At 36.7% G+C, this 15858-nt stretch overlaps 1 protein-coding gene across 1 annotated transcript in view; it reads left to right on the top strand.

Annotated features, from left to right (window-relative positions):
• Positions 1–15858, top strand: part of BRWD3 (bromodomain and WD repeat domain containing 3) — a 136071-nt gene that overhangs the window by 34715 nt on the left and 85498 nt on the right. The window contains exons 7-8 of the mRNA XM_084869408.1: positions 11254–11414; positions 13426–13647. Of these exons, the coding sequence (XP_084725534.1) occupies positions 11254–11414; positions 13426–13647 (383 nt within the window). The remainder of the gene's footprint in view (positions 1–11253; positions 11415–13425; positions 13648–15858) is intronic.

Raw genomic sequence — 15858 nt, 5'->3', positions numbered from 1 at the left:
CCTTAAGTCCACAGGCCGACGCTCCATCAGCTGAGCCAAACTGGTTTCGGCTGCTTTTTATTTTTAAAATTATTTACTATTTCAGATTTATAGCAGATTTTCTGTAATGTCATTAGACAGCATTGAAAAGTGGGAAAACTATTGAACTATTGTATAATAAGGAGACCTGGATTCAATCTATGCTCTGCCATTTATTGGCTCTGTAATGTTAGGCAAGACATGTAGTTTCTTTGGGCTTTAATTTACTCGTTTACAAATTGAAGTAAATACTCGCCTTCAGATCTCACAAGATTTCTGTGAACTCATATGAGAAGTCTGCAGAATTACTTTATAAGCTTTAAGTGTTACATAAATATAATTTATAATTATAATCTTGGGTCATTGATACAGATAATAATGACTCATAGATTAGAGATCTAGTATTTGAGTTAACTTCTTGAAAAGATTATATAACTCACATGCAACCCTTGTAGTTGCATATCTGAACTTAAGTCTCAGACCTATCATTTGGCTTCAAATCCAGTGCGCCTCCCACAAAATTCCTAGCAAACTGAATAATATGTATTTCCTACTTTCCATAATAGAACGTCTTGTTGACCATTCTATGTGCTCTGAGATATTTATAAGGCTCATTTGCTATTACTTTCCAAAATAGTTTCTAGAGTCTGGTTTATGTTTAGAATCAGTTTTCACATTTGTTGTGTGTGTTTTAAATAAGACATTTGATAATAATGTGGGAATTGGTAAATACTATAATTTTATTCAATATACTTTGAGATCCAATTTATCAAGTACAGCCTCTTGAAAAATTAATAGTGGCTTTATTCAGAAGATAATTGTCTGTTTGCTATATTATAAAAGCCTAGAGTTTGTGTTGGGAAATGAGATTGGAAAAAAAAGATATGGACCAATTATTTTGAACCCTCCATGCTAAGAGTATGGATTTTTTGGATAAAGGGTTAGATAGTAAAGGTTTTTGGCTTTCTGGGTCATTTGGTCTCTGTTGCAACTACTCATCTCTGTGGTAGTGTGAAAGCAGCCAGTAATGGGTGCATGATGCAGTGTACAGATGATATTTTGTTAAATTATACACATAAAATCTGTATGTTTTTATGAACCAATGTTACCCCAATAAACTCAATTAAAAAAAAGCATTCACAGGTTATCCTATATAATAAGAGGTAGTATGCAAATTGACCCTCACACCCTCATGTCACAAGATGGCTGCCCCCATATCATCACAAGATGACCACTCCATGTTGTCACAGATGGCCAACCCTATGTTATCACCAGATGGCTGCGACAAGATAGTCTCTCCCACTTTGTCACAAGATGGCTGCCACAAGATGGCCACCCCCATGTCATCACAAGATGGTGGCCTCAAGATGGCCACCCCCACATCATTACAAGATGGCCACCACAAGATGGCTGTGCCCATGTCTGACTGATGGCTTAGGCCTGCAAGCCGTCAGTTGGACATCCTACAAGGGCTCCCTGACTGCAAGAGGGTGCAGGCTGGGCTGAGGAACCCCTCTGAGAGCATAAATGTTGTGCACTGGGCCTCTAGTAAGTATATAACTAAGCATGCTGTTTTCCAGTAAAAATATATTTACAAAAATATGTGATGGGCTGAATTTGGCCCATGGACTTCATTTTGCCAATCCCTGTTCTGTACCATACTAATGAGTGTAGTATGAACCAATGGATACTCTTTTGTTGTTAATCCTCACTGGAGGATGTTTTAGAGATGGTAGAAGGAGGGCGGGGGGGGGGGGACGCGGAGAGAGAAACAATGATGTGAGAGAACCACATCAATCAGTTGCCTCAAACATGCACCCCAACAGAAGCAGGGAACCTGCAACCCTTGTCTGTACTTGTCTTTGACCAGAATCAAACTTGGGACCCTTTGGTTCATGTGCCAGTGCTCTAACCACAGAGCCGTGCCAGTCAGGGCTGTTGTATACTTTTGAATAGAAAAATTATATGATCAGATTTTTATTTTGAAAAGATAACTCAAGTTGCAAACTGTAGGATAAATAAATTGGAGAGGAGAAAGACTGGAAGAGATTCAGAGAAATCAGAGAGAACGCTATTACTGTAGATGTAGACAGGAGATGAAGAGTGTGAGGGAAAGGTAAAAGGTTAGAGATAAAGATTGGCAATATTTCATATGGGAGTAGGTAAGATTGCAGTGATAGGGTGAAGACAAACAAGAGAGCACTAGATAGAATTTGAATGAATTATCAGTATTTCATCAAGGGTAAATCAGAGTAGAAAAAATAATATACTGGTAAACAAAAAACAAAAAAAAAACCAAAACAAGACATCAAGGTTTAGAAAGGCCAGGAGGAGCATAGAGGATTTTTAGGGGAATGAAACTACACTACCTATGGATGTCTCATTGCTTCAGCAACATATGTTGAAATGACTATTCTTCCTCTATAGAATTTGATTTGTAGTTTTTTTTCAAATATTATTTAAAAATATTTATGTAGAATGTCTGATTGGTGTGGCTCAATGGTTGAGCATGGACCTATGAACCAGGAGGTCATGGTCGATTCCCAGTCAGGGCATATGCCTGAGTTGTGGGCTCAGTCCCCAGTGGTGGTGGTGGGGGGGGCATGCAAGAAGTGGCCTGTCAGTGAATTTCTCTCATCATTGATGTTTCTATCTCTCTCCCTTCCCCTCTGAAATCAATAAAAATATATTTTAAAATATTTATGTGGATCTGTTTCTTGGTCCTTTCTTCTCTTTAATTGATGTATGTGTTTTATCTCACCAGTAGCATTTTGTTTTGATTACTGTAGCTACATAGTAAGCTTAACATTGGAAAGAGCAATCCCTCCCATTCTCTTCTTTGTCAAGATTTTTCAATATTCTAGGGCCAGTTCCATATCTCTCTCTCTTTCTCTCTCTCTCTCCCTCCCCCCCCTCTCTCTCTCTCTCTCTCTCTCTCTCTCTCTCTCTCTATATATATATATATATATATATATATATATATATATATATATATATACACACACATATATATATATATATATATATATATATATATATATATATATATATATAAATAAAGCTAAGTTACCGACCGTACGTCTGTCTGACAGTCTGACCGACTAACCAGTCGGTACATATGAAGCACACTGGCAATTTAAAAATAAACGTTGACTCACACATGCACAATACATATAAAGCTCTCGCTGGCACCAATCACACGCATGTGTTTTGATCTGTCATTGTTGATCATGAATTTGGTTGGCACTTCTATTATAGAAAAAGGGCGAATAGCGATATTAAAATATTTCTTCTAATTAATTTCCTTTCAATGTGCATGAATCCATGCACTGGGCCATGAGGTTTAAAATAAGCTTGTCAGTGTTTGCAAAAGCTTTTTGAAAGGAATTTCAATGAGCCTATACATCAATTTGGGAGAATTGACTTGCTTACTAACATTAAGCATTCTAATCCATGAACATGGTATGTTAACATTTATTGAGGTATTTGATTTCTTTCATTAGCATTTTGTGATTAATATTGTATGTGTTAAGTGTATATGTAAGAATTCAGTTTTTGTTAATATATTTTTATTGATTTCAGAGAGGAAAGGAGGAGAGGGAGAGGAAGAGATATAAACATCAATGATGAGAGAGGATCATTGATTGGCTGCCTCCTGCATGCTCCCTTTATATTATAGTTTTGTAATTGAATGATTTGGCAGCATTAATTATGTTCTGGGTTGGTTTGGGCTAGATTTATAGATTGGGGTAAAACCTGTTGTAGTGACTAGAGCATAATTTACATATTAAGACATTATAATTTTGTTTCATTTTTTATTTATTGATTTTATAGATAGAGGGGGAGGGAGAAAGAGAAACATTGATTTGTTGTTCTACTTATTTATATATTCATTGATTGCTTCTTTTTTTTAAAAATAAATCTTTATTCATATTATTACAAATGTTCCTCATTTTCCCCCCCTCCATTGCTCCCCTCCACCAGGTTCCCACCCCACCCTCTGCCCTTTCCCCACCCCTCATTGTCCTCATCCATAGGTGCACAGTTTATGTTCAGTCTCTTCCCACTCCCCCCACTCCCCTTTTCCCCAAGAATCGTCAGTTCACTCCCCTTCCATACCTCTGATTCTATTATATTCACCAGTTAATATTGTTCATCAGAATTTTTAATTCCCTTGGTTTTTAGTTTCAGTTGTTGATAGTTACGCATTTGTTGTTCATAATTTTTATCTTTATCTTCTTCCTCTTCCTAAAGAACCCCTTTCAGCAATTCATATAATTCTGGTTTGGCGGTGATGAATTCTTTTAGCTTTTTTTTTTTATTAGTGAAGCTCTTTATCTGGCCTTTGATTCTGAGTGATAGCTTTGCTGGGTAGATTATTTTTGGCTGTAGGTTCTTGCTATTTATCACCTTGAATATTTTTTGCCATTCCCGTCTGGCCTGCATGGTTTCTGTTGAGAAACAGCTGACAATCGTATGGATGTTCCTTTATAGGTAACTACCTGCTTTGCTCTTGCTGCTTTTAATATTCTCTCTTTGTCTTTTGCTCTTGGAATTTTAATTATGATGTGTCTTGGTGTGGTCCTCTTTGGATTCCTTTTGTTTGGGGTTCTGTGTGCTTCCTGGACTTGTAAGTTTAATTCTTTCCCCAGGTGGGGGAAGTTTTCTGTCACTATTTCTTCTAGTATTCTTTTGGTATCTTGCTCTCTCTCTTCTTCTGGGACCCCCATAATTCTGATGTTGGTTCGCTTGAAATTGTCCCAGAGGTTTCTTACACTATCTTCAACTTTCTGGATTCTCTTATCTTGTTGCTTCTGTGGAGGAGTGTCCTCTGGCTCTTTGTGTTCCAAATCTTTGACTTGATTCTTGCGATCTTCCATTCTGTTTTTAGGACTTTGTATAATATTTTTTATTCAGACAATGTATTCTTTATTTCTAGTTGATCCCTTTTCATATCCTCATAGATCTCGTTTATTTTATCAGCCTTTTCTAGGAAATTCTTGAAAAACCTTATAAGCGTGGTTTTGAACTCTATATCCAGTCTCTTCTTTTCCTCCATTTCCTTGTCTTGGCATTTTCACAGTTTCCCTGAGTTGGTAGGGTGGCTTTGTGTGCTTAGGTGTCCAATATGGTTCAGTGAATCAGCCTCCCAGTTACCTGAGGTGGACAGACTTGGTGTAGCCCTTTGTGGACTGTGTGTGCAGTATTGTTGTTAAGCCTTGCTTGTTGTTGCTATCCCTGGGAAGTGTTGATCTCCAAGCCAATTGGCTATGAGGATAGAAGTGTCTCAGCTAGGAGGGTTTCTGTATTCCACTTGGATGGGGCGGAGTCTCGGGGTGGCACAGACAAGCTTTGTTGAATCCCGCACAATTGGTTGCAGGCGCACGCACCTCTTTGGTATAGGCGCAGACAAGCTTTAGATTCCTGTCTGTCACTTCCTAGGAGAGTCCCATTCACTAGGAACGAGAAAGCTAACCACTGGAAAGGCTTCTGTGCTCTGCTTGGGTGGGGCGGAGTCTCAGTTGTGCAGACAAGCTTTATTCAGCCCCTCCCTACAAGGGTCTGGTTTCTGAGTCCCTCAGTAATGGCCGCTGGCTTCACACACCTCCGAGAGATCTCTGTCCACTGCCTGACAGTCTGGCCTCTTTCTGTTTGGGGCCATCTATCAGCACAATAGGGTGGTTCTGTTTTCCTCCAGAACAAAAAAGCCAGCCGCGCATTAGCTGTCCGCCCTCTCCATTTGTTGGGAGTAAGCCAGCAGCGAACTCAGCCTGCCCTCTCCTTGCTCCACAAGCAGCAAACTCGGGCGGCCACCTTTTCGCGCGCACAGTTCTCTGTACCTTCACAGTTCCTGAGGTTCAGCGTGCCTTCTCTCTCCTTCCCAGATGGTAGAGCCTCCTCTCAGCCCACCGTCAGCCGCTTCAGGGAGATGTTTCCCCTGTTTTTCAGTTCTAAATTCAAATTTGTTGTGGTAGGCTGCATTCGGGTGTCTACCCTATGCCGCCATCTTGGTTTCTCTCTATCGATTGCTTCTTATATGTGCCTTGATCCTTGATCGAACTCACAGCCTTGGTGTATTGGGACAGTGCTCTATAATTTTTATTTTTCTCTCATTTTGAGAAATGCTATTATGGAATATTGGTTAAGAGATCAGCCTCTGAAGCCAGATTGCTTGGCTTGAATATTGGCTCCGCCACTTAGTAGTTTGGGGTCTTGTATAAATTGTTTAACCCCTCTATGCCTCAGTTTGCATGTCTCTGAAAGGAGGATATTAATAGTATTGACTTCATATGGTTAAATAAATTAAACATGAAGTGATTAGCACAGTGCCTGGCACAAAAAGAGTGTTTATCATATAACAGATTTTTTTGTCAAGTCTAGTCAGCAAAGTATGTAATATTCACTTATGCTTAATCATTTTCTTTAATATAGATATCAGTACCATCAGAGTCCAATTTAATATGAAACTTCTCCCATTTCCCGCCCACCCCATCTATTTTGGAATGTAAGAACATTGAGATCCCAGAGAGGAGAGGGAAGGGGAGAGGAATAGGACTATTTCACAGGAACTAAGCCTACTGTGCTATAGTATGTTCTACAAAATTGACCTTACTTAATTGTGAAGATAAGAGGTATTATGCCTATGTTATAGATTTTATAGATGATGAAAAAGCTAGGCCATTTTTTTCCTCATGCTATATTGCCTTTTACTATCATTTTGTCAAACTGGGGGGGGGGGGGGGGAGATTGGTAAAACCAGAGCCAACTCTTCTAATACCTGTTGAGCTTTTTGCCTGGCTCTTTGATTTTCCCACAGGGTTACTATGTATTATGTCTTTTGTCCCCACTCCCTCCACCAAAACACATGTCCGCATGATTTACCCTTTTGTATCAAATAACAACTTGGTACCCACAAAAACAAGGGGGAAAATTCACAGCATTAGACCCATCAATATCTTTTATTTGGTATACAGTATGTGTCTCTTTCTATATAGTACCAGACTGTTTTTATTATTATAGTTTTATAGCTTAAAATCAGGAAGTGTGTTGACGTCAGGTTTTGTTCTTTCTCAGGATTGTTTTGCTTATTTAGTGTCTTTTCCTATTTAGTGCTTTTTTCTATTTCTGTGAATTATTGGAATTTTAATCATTGGAATTTTGATAGGGATTGTATTGAATGTATAAACTATTGGTAAAAATAACATTGTAATTTTGAATTATAATTTTCTAATTTTCTCTGTTTTCACCTTTACCACACTGTTGTGTGCTTTCTTATGTTTTAGCTTATTGGTGTCTTTTGAATTCAGCTTCAAGAATTCACAGTAGTTTTTACAAGGCAGCTTTTTTAAACACAAACTTTTTTAAAATCAGGAAGTGTGATAACGTTAGGTTTTGTTCTTTCTCAGGATTGTTTTGCTTAGTGTCTTTTCTTATTTAGTGCTTTTTGTATTTCTGTGAATTATTGGAATTTTAATCATTGGAATTTTGATAGGGATTGTGTTCAATGCATAGACTATTGGTAAAAATACCATTCTAATATTGAATTATAATTTTCTAATTTTGTCTGTTTTCACCTTTACCACACTATTGTGTGCTTTCTTATATTTTCCTGTAGCTTATTGGTGTCTTTTGAATTCAGCTTCAAGAATTTACAGTATTTTTTGCAAGGCAGCTTTTTTAAACACAAACTTTTTTAAAATCAGGAAGTGTGATAACGTCAGATTTTGTTCTTTCTCAGGATTGTTTTGCTTATTTAGTGTCTTTTCTTATTTAGTGCTTTTTCTATTTCTGTGAATTATTGGAATTTTAATCATTGGAATTTTGATAGGAATTGTGTTGAATGTATAGACTATTGGTAAAAATACCATTTTAATATTGAATTATAATTTTCTAATTTTGTCTGTTTTCACCTTTACCACTCTCTAGTGTGCTTTCTTATGTTTTCCTGTAGCTTATTGGTGTTTTTTGAATTCAGCTTCAAGAACTCACAGTTTTTTTTTTACAAGGCAGCTTTTGTTTGTCTGGGATAGCCTTATTTTTTTTTGTATTTGGTGAATAAAGTATTCCTAGTTGGCAGTTTTTTAAAATCTTTCAATACTTTCTCCTTTTTTGGTGAATGCATGTATGTATTTATATAAGTCATATAGTCTCATTTACATTTTATATAATATCTTTGGCTTATCTCTTCTCATCCATTCAACCCCATATCCAGGTATGTCAGTCTGTTCCATGCCTCCATATTTTAGGTCTTATTTTATTTCAGTGACTTAGATCACATGTGTCAAACACAAGGCCCACGGGCCAAATCCAGCCCGCCAGGCCTTGCAATGTGGCCCGCACTGCGCTGTCATCACTGCACTCCGCTGTCAGTTTATGACATTGTCAGTTTATGACTGTTCAGTAAACCATTTGGCCCGTGATTTAGGCTGGATTTTAGATTTTGGCCCCTTCTCTGATTGAGTTCGACACCCCTAACTTAGATTATTATTTGTATTTCCTATATTGTGACTTATTTGTTAATTTCCTTAACCCATTAATTTATCAGAGCTTGATGGTGTTCTTATGGGTGCTTAGTTTTATGTGTTTTAAAAAATTAAGACTTTGTCATATTTGTTGTAAATGTTTTCATTTTTTTTTCTTTTAAAGTAGTTATTATTTTTCTCTGTAAAGGAGTTTTAAAAAGTGAAATGTTTTTTCTCCTTATTTTTTCCATTATCATTTATTCCCTGTAGACTCTTCTAAGTGAAATAAGCTAGTTAGAGAAAGAAAACTAATATGATTTCACACATATGTGGAATTTTTTGAATAGACTGCAATCTTAATTTTTGTATACTATAAAGATACATAAAAATTTTAGTAACTTTCTGAATTAACAGTTTGGGCTTGAGGTACTAACTCTTTTGGGGTGCAGTATATTTTGTTCTTATGATTGTGTTCCTTTGGCTATCTAGAAACGCAGTATTTGCTGGACGAATGACTGCATTTCTGATAGGTATTTATCTCTCCTCTTTCACTGGTTTTCTTTCTATCTCCAGTCCTCTTCTCAAAATTTTTTTTAAATTTATTTTTTCTTTCTGTTGAAGTTGTTTTTATTTTTATGCTTCAAGCAGTGGTTTTCAACCAGAGACAGTTTCCTCTCCTCCCTAGGAGTAATTTGGCGATGCCTGGAGATATATTTGCTTTGTCACAACTTGGTGGTGGTGGGGTGTTACTAACAACTAGTGGGTAGAGGCCAGCGATGCTGCTGAACACTCTGAAATATAGATATAGTCTTCAATCATGAAAAATCATATGCCCAAGGTGTCAGTAGTAATGAAGTAATTGAGAAACTCTGCTTTAAAGTAACATGTCTTTTCCTCTAAATACTTGCAAAATATGTATAGAAAAAAGCAAAGCAGAAGTAATTAATGCTTGATTGTTTCAAAGAACTCCAAGCAGTAAAGAATGTTTGTTTGATTAAAGAAGGAAGTTTACTGGAGTCCCAAAGTTATGGTGCATGCTCTTCCAAATGTAGAATTGCAGAAATTTTTAGAGCTTGGGAGCTGTCAAAAAACAATTCTTTAGAGCTGCAAAAAAATAAATAAATAAATAAATAAATAAATAAATAAATATTCTCTTATCTGTTACAAATGCTTATGGCTTTTCTACCATTATTTATTCAGCATCTCTTAATGTTACATAAATACTCAGTTCTCTGTCTTATAATATACATGCAAAATTTTGTTTATTTTGCTATTTATCATTCATTTTTTTGTCATTTCATCAGTTTAAAATGGCCAATGGATCTACCTTTCCCTGAAAAAAGACTTCTTTGCTCTTAAGATTGAGACATTGAAAGGTTTCATGTTTTTTATTATGGCATGGTTCTGGTTGTACTAATCCTGCTACAACTCAGTTCTTGCCTTTTGTCTTGCTTTAACATAAAGCTATTATCATTTGTCCTGTATTATTTATACACTATGGCAAAATGTCACCTCGCTTCAAGGTAACTTTGAGCTTATAGGGATCTTATATTTTGATTAAAATATAATGTGTGAGATTTTAAATATTTTCAGTCTATAATGGAAGATTTGAGGAATCAGAGCAAGTGAGTGCTTGTAAATCCTTATATAGGGATCAAGACATTTGAGGGAAGTGAAAAGAATACAGGCAGCATGTGAAAGAGAATTGTGCAGACATGTGTTTCCTTCTGGCTCCTTTTAAATAAAATTAACTACAGGGCAAAAAACAAATAAACAAGCCAACAAAATGGAGATAGGATCTAAGATGAGCTCATAGGAGAGGAAGCCTCAAAGTTCATTGGTAACTAGAGAGAGACCCTACAGTTTCAGAAACCAAAAAGACGAGAACCTATATACAAGCCTAAAAAGAATTGTTACTGAGAACCTATGTGGTGTCATGGCTTCCTTTATCTTTTCACTATATAAATCCTCTTATATTACTATTGAAGTTTTAGGGACAGCTATAGATGGGGTGGATGGGTGTGAGGACAGGAAAAATTATAAATTATATAATTTTTAAGATGTATTATATTTAACAAAAAATAATACTTTTATTCTAAAACTAGAGACCCGGTGCACAAAATCCATGTGTTGGGGGTGGGTTCCTCAGCTTGGCCTGAACCCTCTCGCAATCTGGTACCGCTGGCTCCTAACTGCTCACCTTCCTGCCTGATCACCCCTAACCACTTTGCATGCCTGTCTCATTGCCCTTAACCACTCACCTGCCGACCTCATCACCCCTAACCGGTCACCTGCCTGCCTGATTGCCCCTAACCGCCTTTATCTGTCTGCCTCGGCCCCCACCGTCATGGCTTTGTCTGAAATGACGTACGGAAGGTTGTTTGGCTATCCTGTCTAATTAGCATATTATGCCTTTATTATTATAGATACCTTCATTTTATAGAAAGATTTACATATATTTTTAAAGTAACAGTCTCCTTGACTATTGTGTACAAAGAAAGGCAAAATGGGAATGTACTTGAGAAACAATGTAAAGCAAACAAAAGTCAGACTTCTGGGATTTAAAAGAATGAGTGTTCTTAATGCTTTGCAGTAGTGAACTTGAGTTCATAAAATCGTGAAATGTATAATTAAATTTAGACTTCTCGCAGGGTAGAATTGCTGTGGTATGTGTACCCTGTTTTATCTCATCTTAATATTAATGATTTAACTTCCTAAAATAGGTTTCACTTGTAGGTTTTAAGAAGTGAATCTTCTATTTTATATTTTCCAGTGAATATCACCTCTGCCAGGCAATTAACAGGATGCAGTCGCTTCAGCCATATTTTTCCTTCATCTGCTTACCAGCACATTAAGATGCATAAGAGAATTCTGGGGCACTTGTCATCTGTCTACTGTGTAGCATTTGACCGAAGTGGGAGAAGAATTTTTACAGTGAGTTTAAAATTTGTAATACTGTACCATATTAGAAATTAACAACAATTGAAGCTAGGCTTATGGGATTGAATTATGTTTTTTGCAGTTTCTTTTTAGATACATGAATGTAAGGAAAGATGAATGGAAATTGAAAATCTTTTTCTCATTCCATATAAGTAAATTAATATGAACTATAATGTCCTCTACCTTTCAGAAGGCATTATAGTCTAGAGGTGGTTAATTTATATGAAACAAATTTTGTCTACTCAATTTTATTTACATTTTAGCAAATATTTATTTAATATGCATTTTCCATCTGTCATTTAGTGTAACTGTTGCCAGTTCTGCTTAATTAATGATGACATTATCCTTATGGCTGAATAGTTGAACTATATTACACAGTTAGTAATGAAGATTACAGTTGTGCATATCTTTCTTTGATTTTAGTATTGGTTATATTTAAAGTTGGGTTTTCATTAACCAGAGTATACTGTGTGATTTTGAGCACAATATTGTAGCACACTAATATTCCCAAGAAAAGGCTTATTAGCCTCATTACTTTAGTACTAAGTTAACACAAAACTGTAGGTAATGGCCTAATTTTATTTATTTATTTTTTGTTTTGTTAATTTTTACCTGAGGATATTCTCCCCACCCACCCCATTGATTTTTAGAGAGTGGAAGGGAGGGAGGAAGGAGAGAGAAGCGGGGAGAGAGAGGAATATTAATTGGTTGCCTCCAGAGGTCAGGGATCCAACCTGCAACCTAGATATGCACCCTTGATGGGAATTGAAACCATCACCATATGGTATGCAGGTGATGGTCTGACCACTGAGCCAGACCAGTGAGGGCTGGCCTAATTTTCTTTTTAAATTTCTATGTGACAGCTAAGGAAGTGGTTTGTATTTTGATAAGGTGTAATTCCTTGGAGTTCATTACAAAGTCTTTCTTTTTTAAAAAAATATATTTTATTGATTTTACACAGAGAGGAATTGAGAGGGACAGAGAGTTAGAAATGTCGATGAGAGAAACATCGACCAGCCGCCTCTTGCACACCCCCCACAGGGGATGTGCCCGCAACCAAGGTACATGCCCTTGACTGGAATCGAACCCAGGACCTTTCAGTCCGCAGACCGACGCTCTATCCACTGTGCCAAACCGGTCCTGGCTCATTACAAAGTCTTTCATGGATATTTGTTTGACTCCAAATGCATCATATAAGTATTTGCTTATTAATGATTACAATGAGGATGATGACTGCCATCTTGCTATAAATAGATAATTATTAAATAACTTATAATAATAAAAGCATAATATGCTAATTAGACCGGAAGTCCTTCTGGACAAAGCCTGGGCTGCAAGGGAAGCCAGGTTCCCAGGTGCCTGTCAGTTCCCAGGTGCCTGTCGGCAGCCAGAGAGAAGCCTGGGTCCTGAGTCCGGAGTGCTAGAGAGAAGCCAGTGCTGGCAGCCAGGGGAAGGAAGGCCTACACTTGCATGAATTTCATGCATCGGGCCTCTATTTTCCATAATGGGGTAGAATTGCTTTTTACTATTTTTAAAGCTCTTTAGAAATTATCAATAAGAAATTAAAAATGCTTTCACCATTTATTATCAAGAAAAAGCCTCATGTTTACTGAGAAATGCATGTAGACTTTGGGTTAAATTTTTAAGTATTTGTAGAATAAATATTCAAGCAATTAAGAAAAAAAAAAAAAAAGGCTGTCAGGCCTAAGGAAAGAAAGAATGACAGAGATCCTTAATCCTAAAATTTTTTGAGTTGTCAGGGATTGATAGTAGTCTTGAGGAGCTCTCACAAATACCATTGTCAGTTTGGACAATGCTTTGTCAGTGCTATCATTTGAACATCATTTTATATTTGCTACTGGATCCATATTAGCTGGAGAGAAGAGACTAAAATGTAAATGCTTAGAAGTGACTTAATAAAATCTTCCCTTTGTTTCTCCTGCTTTTTGGGGAAAGGGAAATACCTGCTTCCTTGTAAATATTCTGTTCTTTCTTGTCACCATAGGGTTCAGATGACTGTTTGGTGAAAATTTGGGCAACAGATGATGGACGCCTCCTTGCTACACTTCGAGGACACTCTGCAGAAATATCTGACATGGCTGTAAACTATGAAAACACTCTTATTGCTGCAGGCAGCTGTGATAAGGTTGTAAGAGTGTGGTGTCTTCGAACTTGTGCACCGGTAGCAGTCCTTCAGGGGCATTCAGCTTCTATTACTTCCATACAGGTGAGAAAATGGAAAGATGACTTCTAACATGTGTAATAAGGATGATAATTCTTTTGTTTTTGTTATATTGTCTTGATAATATTATAAAGAATGGCCAACAGAAAAATGTTGACCTCTTAAGAGCTTTGTTCCTACCCTGTAGACATGTATTTTTTAAAGTTCTTGCTTCATATAAATCCATTCCCTTTAGAAATCAGTAAAAAGGGAACTGAACTGAAAAGGTTTTTTAAATATAGTATGAGGCATCTTATTTGCCTTGCTCATATTTATAAAGAAGGGAGAAGCTTGTAAATGCTTTGAGGAGTAATACTAATAATACCTGTTAGTCAGGATCTAAACAGGTTCTAACTTGAATATTGGCACACTTTGTGTTAACATTTAATCCAAGATGCTTTTCAGTCAGATTTAGAAAGAGAAGTTTCATGTTAGAAAAAACTTTATTCTTAGTTTCAGCTTGATATTTCACATATAGTACATTGGCTTCTTTTAAATACTTGATCATATAATGTTTTTACCAGATGTTAGTAGTGGAAGTTTTGGATACCCCCTAAAGAACTTTTATTTAATTAAACTAAGCTGAACTGTTGTCCTCTTTGTGTTAAGAGCAAAATAGAGCACTCTTTCTGAAAAGGTCTTTTATTCTTTGGTCAAGGAGATCACCTTTGTGGATGAGATAATTACTCCAATTTACTTATTCGTTAGTTGCTAATAAGTATGACGGTCATTTTGTGTGTGTCATTTAAATAATGTATTATCTCTTTATGAGGAGCTAGCAATGATTGGGTTCAATATAGCATATTGAATTTGAAAAACTATGTCAAATTTTTGATCAGTTGGAATTATTTCATGGATTTTGTTTTGAGAGATTTTCAGGTACTTTTGTTCCCACCATTCTATCTGACAGTATTATTTCTGGAATTTGGAGGTACTCTTCTATAACATAAAAAATGACTTTACTTATACTGAAAAAAAGTTTGATACTGCTTGATTCCTTCATAATTTCATTTGCTAGTTTCTATCTCATTTTGTTTACTTGTGGCAGTTCCCTAGAGATCCATGGGACCTCTTCTCTATCACATCTTTTTCAGAGTTTTGAATTTCATCTTTAGGCTGATGACTCTCAAATTTATATTTCCATCTTGGGACCTATCATTTAGCTCCATACTTGTATATTCAACTGCTCATGTATGAATGTCTCCTACACATCTCAAAATCAATATATTTACATTGAACCCCTGTCTTCCTTCCTTAGATCTGATCCTCACAAAGCTTTCCACATCTAAACAAATGGCAGTTTAATCCTTCCAATTGCTCGGAGTAGTCATCCCAGACCTTTTCTTTATCTTATATCCCATGTCTAACTTGTTAGCAAATTATGTTGGCTCTACCCTCAGAATGTGTATATAATCTGACAAATTCCCATGACCTCTGTCAAGCTACCCTATTTCAATTATCTCTGATGAGATTGAAATAGACTTCTAACTGATCTTCTTATTTCTTCTCTTCCCTCTCTCTTATCCCAGTGTAGACTCTGCATAACAGACTAAGTGATTTTGAAATGGAAGTTAAATCATGTAACTGCTACTCAGAACCTTCAATAGTTTTCAGACTCAGAGTTAAAGCCAACAAAAGTCTGTTTTTTAAATCATTTTTCAATTATAGTTAATATACAATATTATATTAGTTTTAGGTATGCCCTCCAGTGATTAGACATTATATAACTTACCAAGTGAGCATGCTGATATATATCATACTCACCTAACATCATACATAGTTATTAAAATATTATTGACTATATTCCTTATGCTGTACTTTACATCTCCCTGATTATTCTGTAATACCAATTTATACTGCTTAATCCCTTCATCTTTTTTACCCATCCCTTCAACCCCCTCCCATCTGGCAACTGTCAAAATGTTCTCTGTATCAATGAGTCTCTTTCTGTTCCACTTGTTTATTTTGTTTTTAGATGCAATTATCCCATATAATAAAATCCTAATATGCAAATAGACCTAACTGCAGAACCACTGGTTGCTATGACACTCACTAACCACCAGGGGCAGATGCTCAATGCAGAAGCTGCCCCCCAGAGGGAGACGATTGGTGGTGGCGATTGGGGGGGGCAGGGATGGCCAGCAGGCAGTACCAGGCCACCAACCAAGACGGGTGCTAGTGGGAGGTGCCCCCCCATCACCCCGCCTGCCAGCCACC

The sequence above is a fragment of the Pipistrellus hanaki genome (assembly GCF_964339955.1).
Source record: "Pipistrellus hanaki genome assembly, chromosome: X".
In the NCBI taxonomy this organism is placed as follows: domain Eukaryota; kingdom Metazoa; phylum Chordata; class Mammalia; order Chiroptera; family Vespertilionidae; genus Pipistrellus; species Pipistrellus hanaki.
Note: the sequence above shows the minus strand (reverse complement) of the source record. Positions and strands in the feature narration are given on the sequence as shown.